At 39.6% G+C, this 19,377-nt stretch overlaps 2 protein-coding genes across 5 annotated transcripts in view; one reads left to right on the top strand and one right to left on the bottom strand.

Moving 5' to 3' along the window:
- The first annotated feature begins 31 nt into the window (after positions 1 to 31).
- On the top strand, positions 32 to 10,780 carry CDC26 (cell division cycle 26). Of its 2 annotated transcripts, none has more exons than XM_077142791.1 (3): positions 32 to 180; positions 2,533 to 2,626; positions 10,350 to 10,780. In XM_077142791.1, the coding sequence occupies exons 2-3, from the start codon at positions 2,546 to 2,548 to the stop codon at positions 10,524 to 10,526; spliced, it is 258 nt and encodes an 85-aa protein (XP_076998906.1). In that variant the 5' UTR covers positions 32 to 180; positions 2,533 to 2,545; the 3' UTR covers positions 10,527 to 10,780. The 2 variants fall into 2 exon arrangements, with proteins under 2 accessions (XP_076998906.1, XP_076998911.1); XM_077142796.1 differs by lacking the exon at positions 32 to 180 and adding an exon at positions 195 to 396.
- A 5,351-nt stretch (positions 10,781 to 16,131) lies between these two features.
- SLC31A1 (solute carrier family 31 member 1) overlaps positions 16,132 to 19,377 on the bottom strand; it is a 35,145-nt gene continuing 31,899 nt past the window's right edge. Inside the window, exons 5-6 of one of the 3 annotated variants that reach the window (XM_077142805.1) lie at positions 19,236 to 19,369; positions 16,132 to 17,916 (exon numbers count right to left, since the gene is read on the bottom strand). In XM_077142805.1, coding sequence (XP_076998920.1) covers positions 17,804 to 17,916; positions 19,236 to 19,369 — 247 coding nt within the window. In that variant the 3' untranslated portion in view covers positions 16,132 to 17,803. Of the gene's footprint in view, positions 19,370 to 19,377 lie in introns of all 3 variants that reach the window. The other 2 variants (XM_077142809.1, XM_077142806.1) reach the window with 2 other exon arrangements.

Consider the following 19,377-nt stretch of genomic DNA (forward strand, 5'->3'; position numbering starts at 1 on the left):
TTCAGGTCACGTTGAGGGGCGTGACCCGTAGAACCTCCGAGAAAAAAACGCGGGAGTCGAGGATCTGCGGGAGAGAGGCTCAGAGGACTCTGGGAAGTGTAGTCCTCTTGGCTTGGCGGTCGATTCCGGTGGGCGCAGAGGTTCCCGGAACTGTCACGAGCTGATCCAACTTGCAAAGAGGTAGGTGCGTCGAGTGGCGCAGCTCCGGGCTGAACTCTGGAGCGAAACGAGGGCTTCCAGGGCCCGCAGTGCCTCCCGGGCGTAGGGGAGACTTTACTGGTCCTGGAGGGGAGGACCACGTTGTCATGGAAACCTTAGCTCCGGACCCCTGGCTTTGGGGAAGGAGGGCTGTTCTCGTCGATCCAGAAGCTCTCTCAGGGGCTCCCTCCGGACTGGGTAAATTTGTAGCGGATTTGGGCAGCAGCGGGAGATTGAGCTCGAGGAACCCTCCAGTCCCACAATAAAATATGGACCCGGCCGTGGAAACACGGCCTGATATTGTTGATTTTCAAACGGTCTTTGTATCAGATTAAGAGTGAGATGATGGTTATGAAGGCGTCAGGTAATCTGTACACAAGAAACTCTAAGCACGGCCCTGTGCCCAGCTGGAGTATCAGAGATGAATAACACAAAGTTTTTGCTCCCAGTTGGGGTATGACGAGCATTCTCAAAATATCGGTGTTGCTCGAGTCGGACTGAGGCGCTCGCCTCCCCACTAAGAAAAATATTACAATAATAACAACAGCTTATTTATTGAGCATTTAATAAATGCCAAATTATGTGCCAGGAGCTTAATCTGCATTAAGTCATTCAATTCTTACAACAGAGTACAGATACAGATGAGGAAACTAAAGCCTAGTAGGAGATGAGGCAGAGACCAGTGGGATTTAGAACCTCTGTCTTTTTCGCCTCCAGTCAGCGCTTTTACCTACGTACAATATTACTCTCTACTGCCCCCTAGTGGCGATCTTTTCAGTTTGGCGAAAAGTCAAACTACATAGCAGTTTTTTCTATTTTAAGTATTCACGCCTTTATGTTGTCTTTGGAAGTTTGGCTTCTTCTGCCACTTGCTTACATTGGAATCTGGTAGAAAATAGTATCTTATTTAGTAGAAAGAAACTTGAAATGTAATGAACCAGCGTTTTGTACTGACCGTAACTTTTACCTGTATCTGCCCCACTCTTGGTGGGAGGAGTGAACATTTCATCCTTCGTGTATGTCATAAGTCCCTAGTTACATCCGAGATACATGTAATAATGATTTATATTTGTACTTTAAAATGCCTTTCGCTTACATCATTCTCATTTAGTCCTCACGCTGTGATGTACATATGGTTATTATAGGAGGCTGACGTTGTTAGCTAAGTTGAACAGCTTGCTTTGACTTCTTATATTCAAAATAGGGATAATTTTTCCAGCTTCATGGAGTTTCAGTGGAGATTAAAATAAGAATGTAAAGAATGATCGTGGGAAAACTTAGCATGGTGTGTAAGAGAAGTTCATTTCCTTTCTCTCTTTATTTGGATCTCTGATTTTATTCAACAGACTTTTACTGACTGTGTTATTGAGTGCATCCATTAGATACTCTCTGCTGGATACTGTGGATAGTAGAAAGATCATCAGAAGTTAAACTCAGTTGGGGAAGTTTGGTATCCTTCTCAAAAAATGTTTGTTACTTTGTTAACACAGCATTACTTGGGTTCTCAGACTATAGATGCTCTCTTGAAACTCTTTGCATACTTGTTCTCTCTGCCTGGACTGTCCTTAATCCCCTTTCTCTGTCTGCACTTTAGAAATCAGTTAAGACATTGTCTCCTCCAGTAAGCCTTCCCGAACATCCCTGTCTACTCTACGCTCAGCCCAGCCTGGATCAGTTGCCTCTGTGATGCCATTTCATTACTCTCATCAGAGTCCTTATTTTATGATATGATTATTTCCCATTATGATTCCCATTATGATATGATTATTTCTCATTGGTTTTCCTCACAAACTATGTGTTTGCTGAATGAATGACTTACCCATTTAGACCCTGAGGATAACCCTGTCAATTGGTGAGTTAGAGGAACTTTTCATGAGATTTAGCAAACTGATTTTAGCATTCAGGACTGATCACAAATCTCCCAATAATTCTCATGTAGAGTGGATTAAATTTAATGGCTGTTCCACTTTCCCTGTAACTATATTGAATTAAGATGTGACATTTCAACTTCATTCGTATATTTCTTTGAATGTGATTGGAGTCTGAGATTAAAGTAATCATTGCCTAGAATTCTCTCTTATAGGCCTGCTATTTTAAGTTCTTGAAGAGTTTTTAGAAATTACAGAGTTGTGGTTTTCATCATGTAATAAAAATGTAAGCCATACATTTAAAAACTGAGAGGTCTGTGTGAATCCAAATGAGTCTTTTTCACCACATTCACTTTAGGGTTTGTGCTTACAAATTGACCTATGTGTGTGGCTGAGACTTATCCTCTCCAGATTTCCTCTTGTCTATTATTTTTAACAGCTAATAATTCACTGGTTTGGCCCTTAGTGTTGATTTCAGTATGCTGCGACGAAAACCAACCCGCCTAGAGCTGAAACTTGATGACATTGAAGAATTTGAGAGCATTCGAAAGGACTTAGAGGTAAGAGTACAACCTTCGACTCCTTAGGAATATTTAAAAAGATAACTAACTTCAGAACCTCAGACTTAATACCAGTAGCTTATTTGAAATCTCTCTGTGGATGCTTTCTAGGCATTTCAAACTTGATATATTAGTTCCCTAGGACTGCCATAACAATTACCACAAACTTGGTGGTTTAAACAACAGAAATTTGTTTTCTCACAGTTTGGTGGCCAGAAATCTGAGATTAATATCACTGGGCCAAAAACAGACTGTTGGCAGGGCCATACTTCAGAGGATATAGGGAAGAAGCTGTTGCGTTCTAATTCTAGCTTTTGTTGCTCTGGCATTCCTTGACTAGTGGCTACATCACTTCAATCTCTGCTTCCATGGTCACATTTCCTCTTCCTCTTCTGTGTGTGAAATCTCCCCCGCCTCCCTTTATTGGTTTGCTAAAGCTGCCAGAGTGCAATATATCAGGAATGAAATGGCTTTTAAAAAGGGAATTTATTAAGTTGCAAGTTTACAGTTCTATGGCCATAACAGCGTCCAAACTAAGGCATCCTGAGAAAAATAACATGACTCCAGAAGGGGCCGAAACATTCGGTGTTTCTGTCAGCTGGGAAGGCACATGGTGACGTCTACTATCTTTCTTTACCTGCTTCTCCTCTTAAACAGCTTCCCTGGGGGTGTTTTCTTTCTGCATCTCCAAAGGTCTGTTGTCTGTGTCAGCTCTGATACTTTTTCCAAATGGTTCCCTATTAAAGGACTCCAGTAAACAACCCCACCTTGAATTGGTGGAGACACATCTCCATAGAAACCACCTAATCAAAAGGTACCACCATAAACAATGCTGAATCAGGATTAGAGAACATGGCTTTTTTGGGGTAAATCACAGTTTCAAACTGGCACATTCTACTCTCTGGATCCCCAAAACACATATCTTTCCATGTACAAAATACATTCATTAATTATAATATCACAAAGTCTTAAACCATTTTAGAAACAAGACAAATATAATACAAAGTCAGAAGTAGTACAAAATCTCATAAAAGTCAGTTACAGGCAGGATCTATTCTAAGGCAAATTTCTCCTCTGGCTCTGGACCTGTAAAACTCAGAACAAGTTATCTGCTGCCAGTATACAAAGGAAGGACAGTTGTAGGATAAATATTGCCATTTCTATAGGAAAAAGTTGAAAAGAACACTGGGCTCACTGGACCCAAACAATTCTATAAACCTGCAGGGCAAACTCCAGTAGATTTCAAAATCTAAGAATCATTTATTGTTGGGGCTTTAGAAAGTAGCAGTCCCACCCTTTCCAAGGGCTATACAGCAGCCCTGCTATTTTCTCAGCTCCACTCTCTCCAAACATTGGGGCAGCACCTTGGGCTCTTTGCCATCTCCAAGGCACATGTGCAACCCCCTAAGAACAATAGGGAGGCAGCAAAATTCTTCCTAATCCCCGAAGAATGTGCTCCACCCTTTCTGAGGCCTGAGGCACCAAAACTCTTCTTGAACATTGAGGAAGACTCACCCTCTGCCTTTGGGGCAAACTCACACTCTCCAAGTGGGTCTGCTTTCCTGGCTGCAGATCTTAGCTTCCATGATTCTGCCATTGAAGTTATTTTTCCTTCAATTTGTCCCTTTTAGTCCACACTGGCAGTGGTTCCTTTTATATAGATCCCACAACACTCTTGTTGGTTTTCTATGTAGTATGCAGGGATCATAACCATCAGACAATAGGACTTTCCATAAATCCTTTCTGGATAACTCCATCTCAAATTCTCACTTGTCTTGTAATCACTGACTGCTTCCATATTTGGTTCTATGGGGCACTATTCTCTGCGGTTTCTCCCTTTCTGGAAGCCCAGAATTTTCCAGACTACCAATTTCTGGTTTCTTTGTACCCAGGAGTTCAGTTTTCAGATTATCTCTTTCCTGTCACATTTCACTATAAGCTACATTTCCACATTTAATTTGTAAATCTCTTCAGCTAAGTAGCTTAGCTTGTGGCTTTTAAAATCTTCCTTCCATCCAAAACCAGTAGTTAATTTTGCAAATTCCTTGCCACTTTAAAACAAAGATTGCCTTCCTTCCAGTTTGCAGTAACACATGCATCATTTCTGTCTAAGGTCTTATCAGAAGTATCTTTAGAGTCCACATTTCTACCAACAGTCTCTTCAAAGCATTCTAGGCCTTCTCTATCAAGCTCCTCATAACTCTTCCAGAATCTTCCACTTATCCATTTAAAAAGCCATTCCACCATGTTTGGTGTTTGCAAACCACAGCAACACCCCACTTCTCTGGTACCAAATCTGTTTTGGTTTGCTAAAGCTGCCAGAATGTAATATACCAGAAATGGAATGGCTTTTAAAAAGGGAATTTATTAAATTACAAGTATACAGTTCTAAGGCCATTAAAATGTCCAAACTAAGGCATCCAGAGAAAGATACCTTGACTCAAAAAAGGACGAAGGGTCTGGAATACCTCTGTCATCTGGGAAGCTGTGTGGCAATGTCTGCTAGCTTTCTTTCCCAGCTTCTCATTGCAAAAGACTTTCCTGGAGCAGGGGAGTTTCTTTCTGCATCTCCAAAGCTCTGGCTGTGTGGGCTCAGAAACTTTTTCCAAAATGGTCCCACATTGCCAGGGAGACTTACATGCCTGGGAATTATGTCCCATGTAGTGGGGAGGGCAGCGACTTCCCCTGCCAAATTGGCTTAGAGAGAGAGGCCACATGTGAGCAACAAAAGAGTTTCTCCAGGGGTGACTCTTAGGCATAATTATCAGTAGGCTTAGCCTCTCTTTTGCAGGAATAAACTTCATAGGGGTAAGCCCCAAGATTGGGGGCTTAGCCTTTTGAATTGGTTGTCCCCACTCTTGTGAGAATATCAGGAATTTCCCAGATGGGGAAGTTAAATATTTCTCTAGGAGGCATTCTTGAGTCCCCTCTTTCCCTCACTCCTTATATTCAGTCCATCCAGAAATCCTTTGGTTCTACCTCCAGAATATATTTAGAATCTACTCAGACCTTTTCATTTACACTATTAAAAGATCCTAGTCCAAGTAACCATCATCTCTGCCTTCCCACTTTCAGCAGCCTCCCAAATGGTCTTCCTACTTCCACTTCTTTCCCTTCAATCCTTTCTCCATTAGGTAGCTAGAGTGATCTTTAAACTATTTCAGATCCTGTCATTCTCCTGTTCAAAACTCACTGATGGCTTCCTGTACTTGGAATAAATGCTGAATTCCTTACAATGTCCTATAAGATTAGCTTCTCTCCAGTTTCACCTCATGCAATTCTTTGCCTTGCCCTTTATACCACAGAAACATGGGTTTTCTTTAATCTCCTTGAACATGCCAAGCTATTTGTCACTCCATGGCCATTGCACATGTTATTACTTCTACCTGGAGAGCTTTCCCTTTCTTTGTGTCTCACTTTAAATGTCCCCTCCTCAGTCTGAGGGGCCTCTTTTGATCCTGTCCTAGTTAGGGGTGTGTGTCATTTCTACCCATACTACCTCCATCCCATTAGGTTCTCTTAAAGTACCATATTCTTTTGTTTCGTTGCATTTATTACAATTTACAATTATTTATTTGTTCATTATAAAATCATTTACAGTAGGATTCTTGACTGTGGGACTCATGTCTGTCTTTTCCATCACTGAATTTCAAACATCTAGCACATAGTAGGAACTCACTATGATTTTAAAAAATTTTATTGTGGTAAAATATACAAAAGGTAAAATTTTTTCATTTCATCCATTTTTAAGTGTACAATTCAGTGACATTAATTGCATTCACAATGTTGTGCAACTATCACTACTGTTTCCGAAAACTTTTTATCACCCCAAACAGAAACTCTGTACCCATTAAGCAATAACTGTCCATTCCCCCTTTCCCCAGGCCTGGGCAACTGCTAATCTACTTTCTATTTCTATGAATTTGCTTATTCTAGATTTTTCTTATAAATAGATTCATATAATATTTTTCCTTTTGTTTCTGTTTATTTTTCTTAGCATAATGTTTTCAAAGTTCATCTATGTTGTGGCATGTATCAGAACTTTATTCCTTTGTATGGCTGAATAATTCATTGCATGTGTATACCACATTTTGTTTATCCATTTGTCTGGTAATGATTACCTGGGTTGTTTCCACTTTTTGGCTATTGTGAATAATGCTGCTAGGAACAGTGGTATATAAGTATCTGTTTGAATCCCTGTTTCCAGTTCTTTTGGGTATATACATTGTAATGGAATTGCTGGGTCATATGGTAATTCTATGTTTAACTTTTTGAGGAACACCAAACTATTTTCCACAGCAGCTGTACAATTTTACACTGCCACATGGGCTCCTATTTCTCCACGTCCTTGCTAACACTTATTTTCCTTTTTTTTTAATAGCAACCATCCTAGTGGGTGTGAGGTGGTATCTCATGGTTGTGATTTGCATTTCCCTAATAACTAATGATGTTGAGCACCTTTTCATGTGTTTATTGTCTGTCTGTTTATGTATCTTTTTTGGAAAAATGTCAATTCAAGTCCTTGGCCCGTGTTTTTTCCTGATTTTTATATCAACCTATGAAGGTTTAAAAATAATGAGCATGTTAAAAGTTAATTATAGATATAAATTAATTTCCTTTTATGAGCAGAAAGAACAAAGTTTCTAGCCCAGGAATAGTTCACACTCTTTCTACACCAAGTTTTACCAGCTGAAGCTTGTTAGTGACTGCATCTCAGATTAAGAAAAAGAAATCCTCATTGTGTCTATATTATTGAGACATAAATAATTAGCTCACCCGTTAGATGTGGCTCATGTTTAAACTGAGTTGTCTTTTTGTTTTTGAGTTGTAGGCATTCTTTATATAGTCTTGATTTAAACCCTTATCAGATACAGGGGTTGGTTCTACCTCTGGAATATGTTTAGAATCTACTCAGACCTTTTTATTCTCACTGTTACAACCCTAGTCCAAGTAACTGTCATCTCTGCCTGCACAATTTCAGCAGCCTCCCAAATGGTCTTCCTACTTCACTTTTCTCCCTTCAATCCATTGAAGGCAAGTATCTTCTTCCTTTTTTTTGGGTTGTCTTTTCACTTTTTTGATAATGTCCTTTGATGCTCCAAAGTTTAAACTTTTGTTGAGGTCCAATTTATTTATAATTTTTTTTGTTGCTCATGCTGTTGATGTCATATCCAAGAATCTGTTGCCAAACCCAAGATCATGAGGATTAACCACTTTATTTTTCTAAGAGAGTTAGTATTTTAGTTCTTAGATGCATTGATCCATTTGGAGTTAATTATTTGTATATGCTGTGACAAGGGGTCAAGCTGCATTCTTGTGCATGTAGAAATCAGTTTTCCCAGCACCATTCTTTGAAGAGACTGCTCTTTCCCCACTGAGTGTATTTAGCATCCTTGTTGATAATTAGTTGACCGTACATATATGGGTTTATCTCTGCAATCTCTTCTGTTTATTTAGGTCCTCTCTAATTCCTGTCTGTAATGTTTTGTAGTTTTCAGTGTATATGTCTTTCTCCTCCTTGGTTAAATTTATTCCTAAGGAATTTATTCTTTCTGATGCTACTATAAATGGAATTATAAATTCTTAATTTCCTTTTTGGATTTTTTTATTGCTGGTGAATGGACACACCTGATATTTGGGTATTGATCTTACACTCTGATCAGTATACATTTTGAAGTGTGGCCTTGTCTCACAGCACTAGGTGTCCTTTATTAAAGCTTAAATTCTTCAGGTGGGTTCCAGAATAAAGTTCACACTCCTTATTGAGCATGGCGTGTGAGGCCCTTTGTGACCTGGGCCCTGCTCATCTCTCACCTTTTATCTTCCACTGCCAGTGTACCTTTAACTTTAATCTCAGTACCTATGTACACTTCGTTCTTTTTACCTGAATTGCCCTTTCTTTTCTTTGCCAGGGTAACTCCTACTTATTTGCTTTGAAACTCACCTCCTTTCAGAAGCTTCCTTGACTACTTGCCTGTGGCTGGCTGGCCTCTGTCGTAGGTAGTATCACTCTCTATAACTGTCTGCTTGTTTTCTCCCATTAGACCAAAAGCTCCTTTAAGGCAGGGATTAGTATGTTCCCCACAATACAAGGCCTATAGGCTTGTGCTCAACACAAGTCTATTTCCATTTGCTGTCTTGGTAGATATTTCATATAGGCAATAGAGGACATTACATGTTGTTTGCATCCATGAATGTGATGTCTTTACTATGTATTGAATATGCTTTTTACTAAGACTAATAACTCAGCTTCTTTTTCCCAGGAGACTTTAGTGTTCTTTAAGCATCATGAATTTTTGCTTTTTACCAACTCATATATATGGTGTCTTATTAGGGATAAGCTTTAAGTATGGTTTCAACTTCAGTTGTAAAGAGTCTTATAAAATGCTAGCATATTGAACTTTGACCTGCAAATTAGCTCACTATTGCAACAGTTATGCTGAAGACAATTATCCAGTGGGTTTGACCTGTTCGAGAACAAAAACAAGTTTTTCCTGAATTAAAATGAAACCAGTAGACAACTGGTATTTTGTTTGTTATTGAAATTAGATTGAATACACTACCATGACTCTAGCAGTTGCTTAAAGTGGGAACCTTTTTAAGTGATTTCATTCTTTTTGGATGTTCTCAGAGTTTCTCATGGCTTATAAAATGATAGTCCTTTTACCTTTTAGAATTGTTTTTACAAACATACATGGGTTGCAAGTTCAGTTACTGGTAGTATAGATTAACTAGAGAGTAATTCAGGCATGTCATTATATTTGTCACATAAAAAGTAATACCTTGTTTGAGTTACTGTATTTTTTTAAATTAATTTATTTCTTATTGATATATATTATACATACCATGTAATCATCCAGAGTGTACAATCAGTGGTTCACAATATCATCCTATACTGTGCATTTATCATCACAATCGTGAGTCACTGTATTTTGAAATTGACATTTAAGTGCACAGTTCAACAGTAAATGTTTAAGAATAGCTGCAATTCCAAAGACGAATTGTTGAGCCATTCCTCTAGTAAGGAAGTCCAGTTAAAAACATCAGTTCACTCTCTTAGAAAAAGCTATTATCACCCAATATCATCTGTACTATCAGGCAAGTGGCAGCATGAGATAAATGTTAACTAGTCTCTCTTTTTTAAAAATGATCAATCTGAGACATGATAGACTGTGAATTCTGCAGCCACCGTGACTGAAAACAAATTAAAACAAAAAAAACTGAGACCTTTTGATAAGATAGCACAACATCTTATATTCCAGTGTTACTTTGAATCTCATGGGATCAGTCAGGCTATGAATTTCAGTTGGTTATTATTTTACAAGTCATTTTTCCATCTAGTCTCTGAATAATACATTTGCTGAAATACCTTTCTCTCCCCCCTTTCCTTACTTATCTTTCCAATTGTAGCTTCTTGCTCTGAACCTCCACCACCACACTCCAACCAACTCCTCACCTCTTTACCTCCTACTTATGTCTTTTGGGCACTCTGGTGCCCAAAAGAATAGATTATGTCTGAATAGATTATGACATCCTAAAGGGCAGGGATTCTGGTATTTATCAGTGTCCCGAACTGTATCCCTGCTGTAGCCCTAATTATCCTAAACCAAGGAGCTCAGTTTATTGTTCTACAGATCCTACCCCATGCTTAGTGTCTGGTAGTTGCTAAATATTTGCTAATTGAAAGAATGTTGCCTTAATCCTAAAACTATTATACTTTCAGACCCGTAAGAAACAAAAAGAAGACGTGGAAGTCGTGGGAAGCAGTGATGTAGAAGGAGCCATTGGGCTCAGCAGTGACCCCAAGAGTCGGGAACAAATGATCAATGATCGAATTGGTTATAAACCCCAACCCAAGCCCAATAATCGTTCATCTCAATTTGGAAGTTTTGAATTTTAGAGGTGGATCATCTTGCACACCAGAGCTCTGGCATGGAGTAAAATGATGGCAGATATACAAGCAAGATTTGGAGAATTGAGCGTAGCCAAGCAGAATGTTTACCTCCTGCAGAGAAATATACTTCTCTCAGATTACTGATGCTTACCTTTTAAAAACCGGAATCCAAGCTCTGGTTTGTTTCTGAAAATTTTCGTTGACTCTATAAAACTTGTCTGATTTTTGCTTTTTGAAATAAATATATATTTTTTGAAAAATGTGAGGCATTCTTAATGAAGTATAATAGCACTGTTAATTCCTAGACTTTAAACGGTAATTGCTACAGGAGTAATGCTGTTCCTTCCTGTCTTTACTATAAGACCTAAGCACACTTCCAGATGATCCCTGTTGTTGATTCCACTTAACTTATTCACTAAATATTTATTGAGTGCCTATGTGCCAGGCTCTGTTTGAGACACTTAGTAAACATCAGTCAACAAAATCAACAAAAATCTGTGCCCTTGAAGAGATTAGATTCTAGTGATACTGTGTAAACTCCCTCAAGTTGTGGATTTCCAGATCTTTACAGAAAAACTTTGTAACTAGTTTGTATATAATTTTGGGAGGATAGACAGTGGAGGGAAACTATAATAGACATTCTCTTAACAAGATTGACATCATTCCAATTTTCCTTTCTGTCCTAACTTGACTAAGGATTTTTCCCACCAGGAACTAATCTGAGGGGCAGCTCGGGATAATTTTGAACCTTGCCCTACTATTTTCACTGTTCAATTCAACTACAGGAAACCATGACTGTGGTAGCAAGAACCTCTGGATGAGGTTTCGGTTCTAGAGAGCCCTTAGTATGATTTTATCCAGCCTTTCTGGGGTAGTTTAATCTAACTGGGAATGTGAGAGAACAGGGGTAGAATGGAATACATAATTTCCCCTCTTGTTCTAGCCATTATAAAACCTTTACTCTTCCTGTTTTATCTAGGACCTTCAATTTTGTTACCTTACAGTTTAACAAACACATATACAGTTAGGCTCCAAAAGGGAAATCAAGTTATTATCCTGAAGCCTGCAAAGGCCAATACGGAAGGGCAGGAAAACAAGCAAAGAATGACTGTGACTCGGCCCTTGTGGCTGACTTCCCAGCAAGGTGAGGTGTTGAACAGGCACAGAAGCATGAGAACAGTGTGTTTGCTATCTCTCCCCCTTCTCTACTAGTAGCCAACACGCAGATGTTCAGTGCATAAGGAACTTATTAGTGAGTGCTTTACGCAGATTATCTCATTTAATCCTTAACTATAAGAAGGGTACTTTACCCTAATTTTACAAAAGGCAGAAATGATTTTTGGCTATTAAGTGGTAAAGCTGAGATCTGAACTGTGGCAGTCTTGATTTCTGAACCCATGTTTCTAAACTTCCTTGCTACCCTAGGCTTCCATTGCTGGTAATAAAGAAAGTGGGGATATTAGGGATAGAGTTGCTTTTTCAGCTCTCAGGAAATTCTCATGTGATTCTGTTTATAAATATTGAGAATTGACTTCCGGAGAAGATGGCGGCTTAGTAAGACACGCGGGTCTTAGTTCCTCCTCCAGAAAAGCAACTAAAGAAACAGAAACAATACGAAACAGCTCCCAGAGTCACGACAGAGACCAAAAAGACAGCGTACCCCATTCTGGAACAGCTGAACAGGCAGGGAGAATCTGCTGCGGTGAGCTACCCGAGGGGCGCGCGTTTTCCCGGCCGGGTCGGCTGGCGACTGGGGTCCCCTCCACGCACGTGGCTCCCCGGTCTGACTGGGAACGTTGGATAGCGGGGCCCTCCCGTCACGCTTGGCGTTTCGGGCCAGCTGGGCAATTAGGACCGGCACTCTCCCAAGCCGCGGCGGCCAGCGACCCCCACCTCCACGCGCGGTTTCCCGGGCCGACTGCCGTGCAGACAGACGAGCGCCACGAGCGCCACCTACTGGGCAGGAAAAGAAAAACAGAGCCCAGAGATTTCACAGAAAAAGCTTTCAACCAGCTGGGTCCCACACCCAGGGAAATCTGATCAAATGCCCAGACACCAGCAGAAAATAATGGATGACGCTTGGAAAATTGAAGATATGGCCCAGTCAAAGGAACAAACCAATAGTTCAAATGAGATACAGGAGCTGAGACAACTAATGCTGAATATACGAACAGAAATGGAAAAATTCTTCAAAAACCAAATCAATAAATTGAGGGAGGACATGAAGAAGACATGGGCTGAACAAAAAGAAGAAATAGAAAATCTGAAAAAACAAATCACAGAACTTATGGGAGTGAAGGACAAAGAAGAAAAAATGGAAAAAACAATGGATACCTACAATGGTAGATCTAAAGAGACAGAAGCTACAATTAGTGAACTGGAGGATGGAACATCTGAATTCCAAAAAGAAACAGAAACTATAGGGAAAAGAATGGAAAAACTTGAGCAGGGGATCAGGGAACTGAATGACAATATGAAGCGCACAAATATACGTGTGGTGGGTGTCCCAGAAGGAGAAGAGAAGGGAAAAGGAGGAGAAAAACTAATGGAAGAAATTATCACTGAAAATTTCCCAACTCTTATGAAAGACCTAAATTTACAGATCCAAGAAGTGCAGCGCACCCCAAAGAGAATAGACCCAAATAGGCGTTCTCCAAGACACTTACTAGTTAGAATGTCAGAGGTCAAAGAGAAAGAGAGGATCTTGAAAGCAGCAAGAGAAAAACAATCTGTCACATACAAGGGAAACCCAATAAGACTATGTGTAGATTTCTCAGCAGAAACCATGGAAGCTAGAAGACAGTGGGATGATATATTTAAATTACTAAAAGAGAAAAACTGCCAACCAAGACTCCTATATCCAGCAAAATTGTCCTTCAAAAATGAAGGAGAAATTAAAACATTTATAGATAAAAAGTCACTGAGAGAATTTGTGACCAAGAGACCAGCTCTGCAAGAAATACTAAAGGGAACACTAGAGTCAGATACGAAAAAACAGAAGAGAGAGGTATGGAGTAAAGTGTAGAAAGAAGGAAAATCAGATATGATATATATAATACAAAAGCCAAAATGGTAGAGGAAAATATTATCCAAACAGTAATAATACTAAAAGTTAATGGACTGAATTTCCCAATCAAAAGACATAGAATGGCAGAATGGATTATGACCCAGCAATACCACTGCTAGGTATCTACTCAAGGGACTTAAGGGCAAAGACACAGACGGACATTTGCACACCAGTGTTTATAGCAGCATTATCTACAATTGCAAAGAGATGGAAACAGCCAAAATGTTCATCAACAGACGAGTGGCTAAACAAACTGTGGCATATACCTACGATGGAATATTATGCAGCTTTAAGACAGACTAAACTTATGAAGCATGTGATAACATGGATGGACCTAGAGAACATTATGCTGAGTGAGTCTAGCCCAAAACTAAAGGACAAATACTGTAAGGTCCCACTGATGTGAACCGACATTCGAGAATCAGCTTGGAATATATCATTGGTAACAGAGACCAGCAGGAGTTAGAAACAGGGTAAGATAATGGGTAATTGGAGCTGAAGGGATACAGACTGTGCAACAGGACTAGATACAAAAACTCAAAAATGGACAGCATAATAATACCTAAGTGTAATGTAACTATGTTGGAACACTGAATGAAGCTGCACCTGAAATATGGTTTTCTGTTTGTTTGTGTGTTTGTATCTTTTGTTTTTGTTTTTTTTCTTTTTCCTTTTTATATATATATATATATATATTAGTATTATTATTTTAATTCTCTTCTCTATATTAACATTCTATATTTTTTTCTGCTGTTTTGCTAGTTCTTTTCCTAAATCGATGCAAATGTACTAAGAAATGATGATCATACATCTATGTGATGATACTAAGAATTACTGAGTGCATTTGTAGAATGGAATGATTTCTAAATGTTGTGTTAATTTCTTTTTTTTTATTAATAAAAAAAATATTGAGAATTATTAGCTCAGCACAACTTAACGCAGCTTTTAAAAAATGTGTCTTTTTTGACACAACTGAAATCACATATGCATTGATTCTTGTACTCCTACTGTTCATTTCTGGCTTACCCAAACTCAGGAAGATAGTTACTTGTGAAGAGATATTAACTTTATCCGGAAAACTGTACTTTTCATTTTCCTGAAAACTGAAGTAATAGTAATCAGTAGGAAATTAAAATATACTTACTATGGTTTGGATGCCTATTACGTGCTGGGTGCTATACACACACTGCTCCTAATTCAAATGGGTGCTATTATTGCCTCTTTGTAAAAGGAAACTAAGGCTCGATGATTATTAAAATAACTTGCCTAAGGTCACACTGTTAATAAGTGGAAGAGTCAGGATCCAAACCCAGTACCCTTCTATACTGTGGAACAGACTAGGAGTGTGCTGAATGGCAAGATGCCCAACTGGGTACCAGTTGGAAGGGCAAATCAGCACCCTGGCATTATTGAGGAGCTAGGCAGGACCAATGCTTATCTAAAGGCTTGGCAGTGAAGTAACTAGTGGCTCAGCTTAGGGCCTCTTGCCTGACAGCATAAACACAGGGAAGGAATTGCGATGTGACGAATCCATGGTTTACAGAGATGTCTGCAGCTTCATGAAGACCCCATCTCCTGTGCAAAGCTCACATAGATCTTCTGGCATGCATTAGACTGTCATTTTAAGCAGAGCAGGAGGAGAGTGAAATGAAAACACAAAGGGACCATGCTGAGAAGACCTTGACCTCTTAAAAACTGATGGTCACCCTCCCCCTCTGCGTGGGACATGACTCCCAAGGGTGTGGACCTTCCTGGCAACGTGGGGCAGAGATCCTGGAGTGAGCTGAGACTCAGCATCAAGGAACTGAGAAAAACCCTAGAATGAGCTGAGAATTAACATCAAGGGATTGAGAGAACCTTCTCAACCAAGGTGGGAAGAGTGAAATGAGACTAAGTGTCAATGGCTGAGAGATTCCAAACAGAGTTGAGAGGTTGTCCTGGGGGTTATTCTTATGCGTTAAGTAGATATCACCTTGTTCTTCAAGATGTAGTGGAGAGGCTGGAGGGAACTGCCTGAAAATGTAGAGCTGTGTTCCAGTAGCCATGTTTTTTGATGATGACTGAACAATGATTACCTTTCACAATGAGACTCTGTGAATGTGAAAACCTTGTGTCTGATGCTCCTTTTAGCTACTATATCAACAGAAGAGTAGAACATATGGAATAAAAATAAATAATGGGGGAACAAATGTTAAAATAAATTTAGTTTGAAATGCTAGTGGAAATGAAAGCGAGGGGTAAGGGGTATGGTATGTATAATCTTTTTTTTTCTGTTATCATTTTATTTCTTTTTCTGTTGTCTTTTTTCTTCTTCTGAATCGATGCAAATGTTCTAAGAAATGATGATATGCAACTATGTGATGATATTAAGAATTACTGATTGTATATGTAGAATGGAATGATATCTTTCTTAATGTTTTGTTTGTTAATTTCTTTTTAATTAATAAAAAAGTTAAAAACAAAAACAAAAACAAAACTGATGGTCATGGTCAGACTGTATGTGGACCATGAAGAGAAGAGCTTATTTTGGGAGAGAGACATGTATAGAATCACAAAATCAAAATATTTATTTTGTTCTTTTGCACATGACACTGTAAAATATTCCTACTACAGCAATACTGCTCTCCAGGAGCTTACAATCTAAAACAGTCAACATTAATTGTAGACCCAGTGATTAAGGCATTGTATCAAATGCAAACTTTGTATTTTTAGATCTATCTTCTGAAAGCAGTAGCTGGAGAGGGCAGGATCAAAATTAAATGACATGAAAGTGTACCCCCTTGTCCCCCAGCTCCTTATAAGAAGCCCCTTGTGGCTAGAATCCAAGACCAGTGTCCCACAGCCTAAAAGGAATTCTAGGCAACCCTGCCACAGAAGTAATGAAGAAACATTAATCTTGAATCCCCTGGTGGACCCAGTAAGGATTCCCTGTTTATGAGTAACTGAGGGTGGGTGGGGTGGGCTATGTTCCCCTATTACTGACTGCAGACAGCACCTAAGATTCTACCTGGGGATGGTACCAAATAAGCCCTTTACCCTGTTTTATAGAAACTCCAGTGGGGCATTTGCTCCTTGAAGAATGCTTAAGCAGGTTTTAGGACTTTTGGGGTGGTATCTATATCCACTGCATAGCCATCTCCACTGTACCAGGAGGGCTAGGCAGATTTAATAATAAACTAGATGTATGAGATAAGGAAAGGAAATGATGGAAAGACAGAAAGGAAAAGCAGAACAAAAGTAGAGGCCAAATAAATGGGGACAGAGTATCCTATGGATGTGAACAGGGAGAGAGGAAAAGAACCAAGAGCTCAGGAAGAATGGAATTTAATCTTTATTTTTCTCCTTCACTGGCTTGATTCTTTGGTCACCTCATTTAAAAAATCTTTGAAATTCAGGTTTTTCATGATTTTCTTTTTCCTGAATACCTATCCCAAACCAGTGTTTCTCTGTGAGTTTCAAATTCATAGCACTTTGTCTTAACTGGTCATGAGTTTTCTAACCTTACTAATAAGTCCTGCTTCTGGAAGGGTATTTTATACCAGTTCAGGCAAAGCTTTCTAGGAGCTCCAGGTCATTATTAAACATTGATTCTTATTTTGTTCCCCATGATTTTATTAGTCCTTGATTTCTCAGACAGTAACAGCCATTTTTACACTTTCATGTTGGACTGTCAGTGCCTGTCATTCACTTTACTCACACTTAGCTAAGTATTAACACTGCAAGGGAGTAGAATGAGAGAAAACCAAAGCTCTAAATGTTGGTTTCTGGATTTGAACCTCTATGCAGTAGGCTTATAATTCTCTCTTGGTTCAAAGGCATAGAAGTGCACACTTATCACTCTCCAATATTTAACTGGTACCCACAGAGAAAGCACAAACTTCAAAACCACTACAGAAGCCAAAAGGACTGCTGTGTTTTGTCTACTCTGCCCTGAGGCACAACTGGAGTCTAGCACCAAGAAGGGCAGGATTTAATAGATCAACACAGGAAGAGTCTATACAGAGGTAGTTTGGACTGGGAACAAGACTGAAGTGTACACTTACAGCCAAACAGAATAAAAATCTAATGCAATTCTTTATTAAGGAGAAAAGAGGTTTTAGCCACTTGTGATCTAATTAAGCCCCTAAGAGTAATAAAGATGGTCATGTGGAGGACGAGAATCTGCCTGGTGTGGGCATGGATGTTGGGGGCTGAGGAAAGTCTGGTTGTCAGCAGGTCACACCGTCAGTGTCTCCACGGAAAAAGGCTGAGCTTTTGCCCTTTGGCCCATGAACAGCTGATTTATATCACAGGTCACAGGTCTCTCTCTGCTTCCAAGAAACCACAGATCTTTAAAAAAGAAGGACCAGTGATTTCATGCATGCTGATAAAAGCTACTTTAGCTATACAGCCCTTAGCACACATGCTCTCAGGCACCCACACACACAATTGGAACTGAATAAATGCTGTGGAATGATTAATTAATCGATCAGAAGGATATAGTACTTCAGTTAAATCCAGAGATACCACCTACCAATCAGTAAATTCAAACTTCTGAGCCTAATATCAGACGGTTCACCCTACCAGGTATACTCCCTTGGTTTAAAGCAGAGAGTCTCAAAGTGTGGTCCCCTGACCACAGCAGATCATCTGGGAACTTGTCAGAAATGCAAATTTTTGGACTCTGGAGTTGAGGCCCAGGAACCAGTGGCCTAACAACCCCTCCATGTGATTCTAATGGATGCCAGTTTGAAAACTGCTGGGTTAGAGGCAGACATGAAAACAATCAGTGGGAAGAAATGATTCAAACTCTTTTGCTTCATTCAGTTGTGACAAACCAAGGTACCAAGTCAAAGTAAAATGCTAATGATTTTATTTTAAAATGTCTACTTCTATTTTCTCAAATTGATTGTCTTTTTCTTTCCCTTTTTACTGGCAAGTTCCTTCAATCAAAACATTAAGTGGGAACACCAGGTGATGAATCAGCCACCTGAGGATGCACACTTCTGAAAGCCCCAGGCCTGTATTCAGTCTCAAACCACTCCTCTACACACTCCAAAGATTTTTGTGCAACAGTCACACCTAAGGAAAGGCACCATATATTTCTCACTCATTCAGTCCAGAAACTAGGACTTATTTTCTAATGTTAAATTTGGGTTCTGGATATAGTAGGGCAAGAATTTCCCTCAGCTACCATCAATCTTGGATGAAGTTAGTAAGCCCTTTCCATCACTGACCCAGAAAAAACTCTCCAAATTCATGTACTGTCAAAAGAAATGAAAGCTTAAAAAAGGAAGCAAGGGATCAAGGTACTGAATATAAAGCTATCTGGATTAGACAAGAACATATAAATTGGTTCTAAGATGATGGGGGAGGACAGAATATCTCATGGGTGGCTTCTCCTCAAGAGAAATGGCAATCTCAGCTAATTGAAAACAAACAGAAAACAGCCTGGGAGAGGCTAACCCTCAGCTGAGCAGGTGTGTGTGTGTGTAAGAGGAGACAAGGAGCAAAAAGGGATGATTGGAGTAGGAATCATGTTTCCAGTCTTGATCTGCTTCCCACTGCAATCGATAAGGCCACACACCATGGAGTCTGCTGTTAATGGCAGTGCTCAGTGATGTCCACTACCACTGCCTTCTTCCAGCTGAAGAGAAAGTATCCCGTACCAGCTCCTGCTGCCACAGCAATGCAGAGGTACCCGTTGTAGGTCATGAAGATGAGCATGAGAAAGTAGCTGATAACCACCTGGATAATATGCAGCACAGTTTGCAGGAGGTGAGGAAAGCTCAGCATCTGCTGCCTGGAGAG

Source organism: Tamandua tetradactyla, chromosome 2 (genome assembly GCF_023851605.1).
Source record: "Tamandua tetradactyla isolate mTamTet1 chromosome 2, mTamTet1.pri, whole genome shotgun sequence".
NCBI lineage: Eukaryota > Metazoa > Chordata > Mammalia > Pilosa > Myrmecophagidae > Tamandua > Tamandua tetradactyla.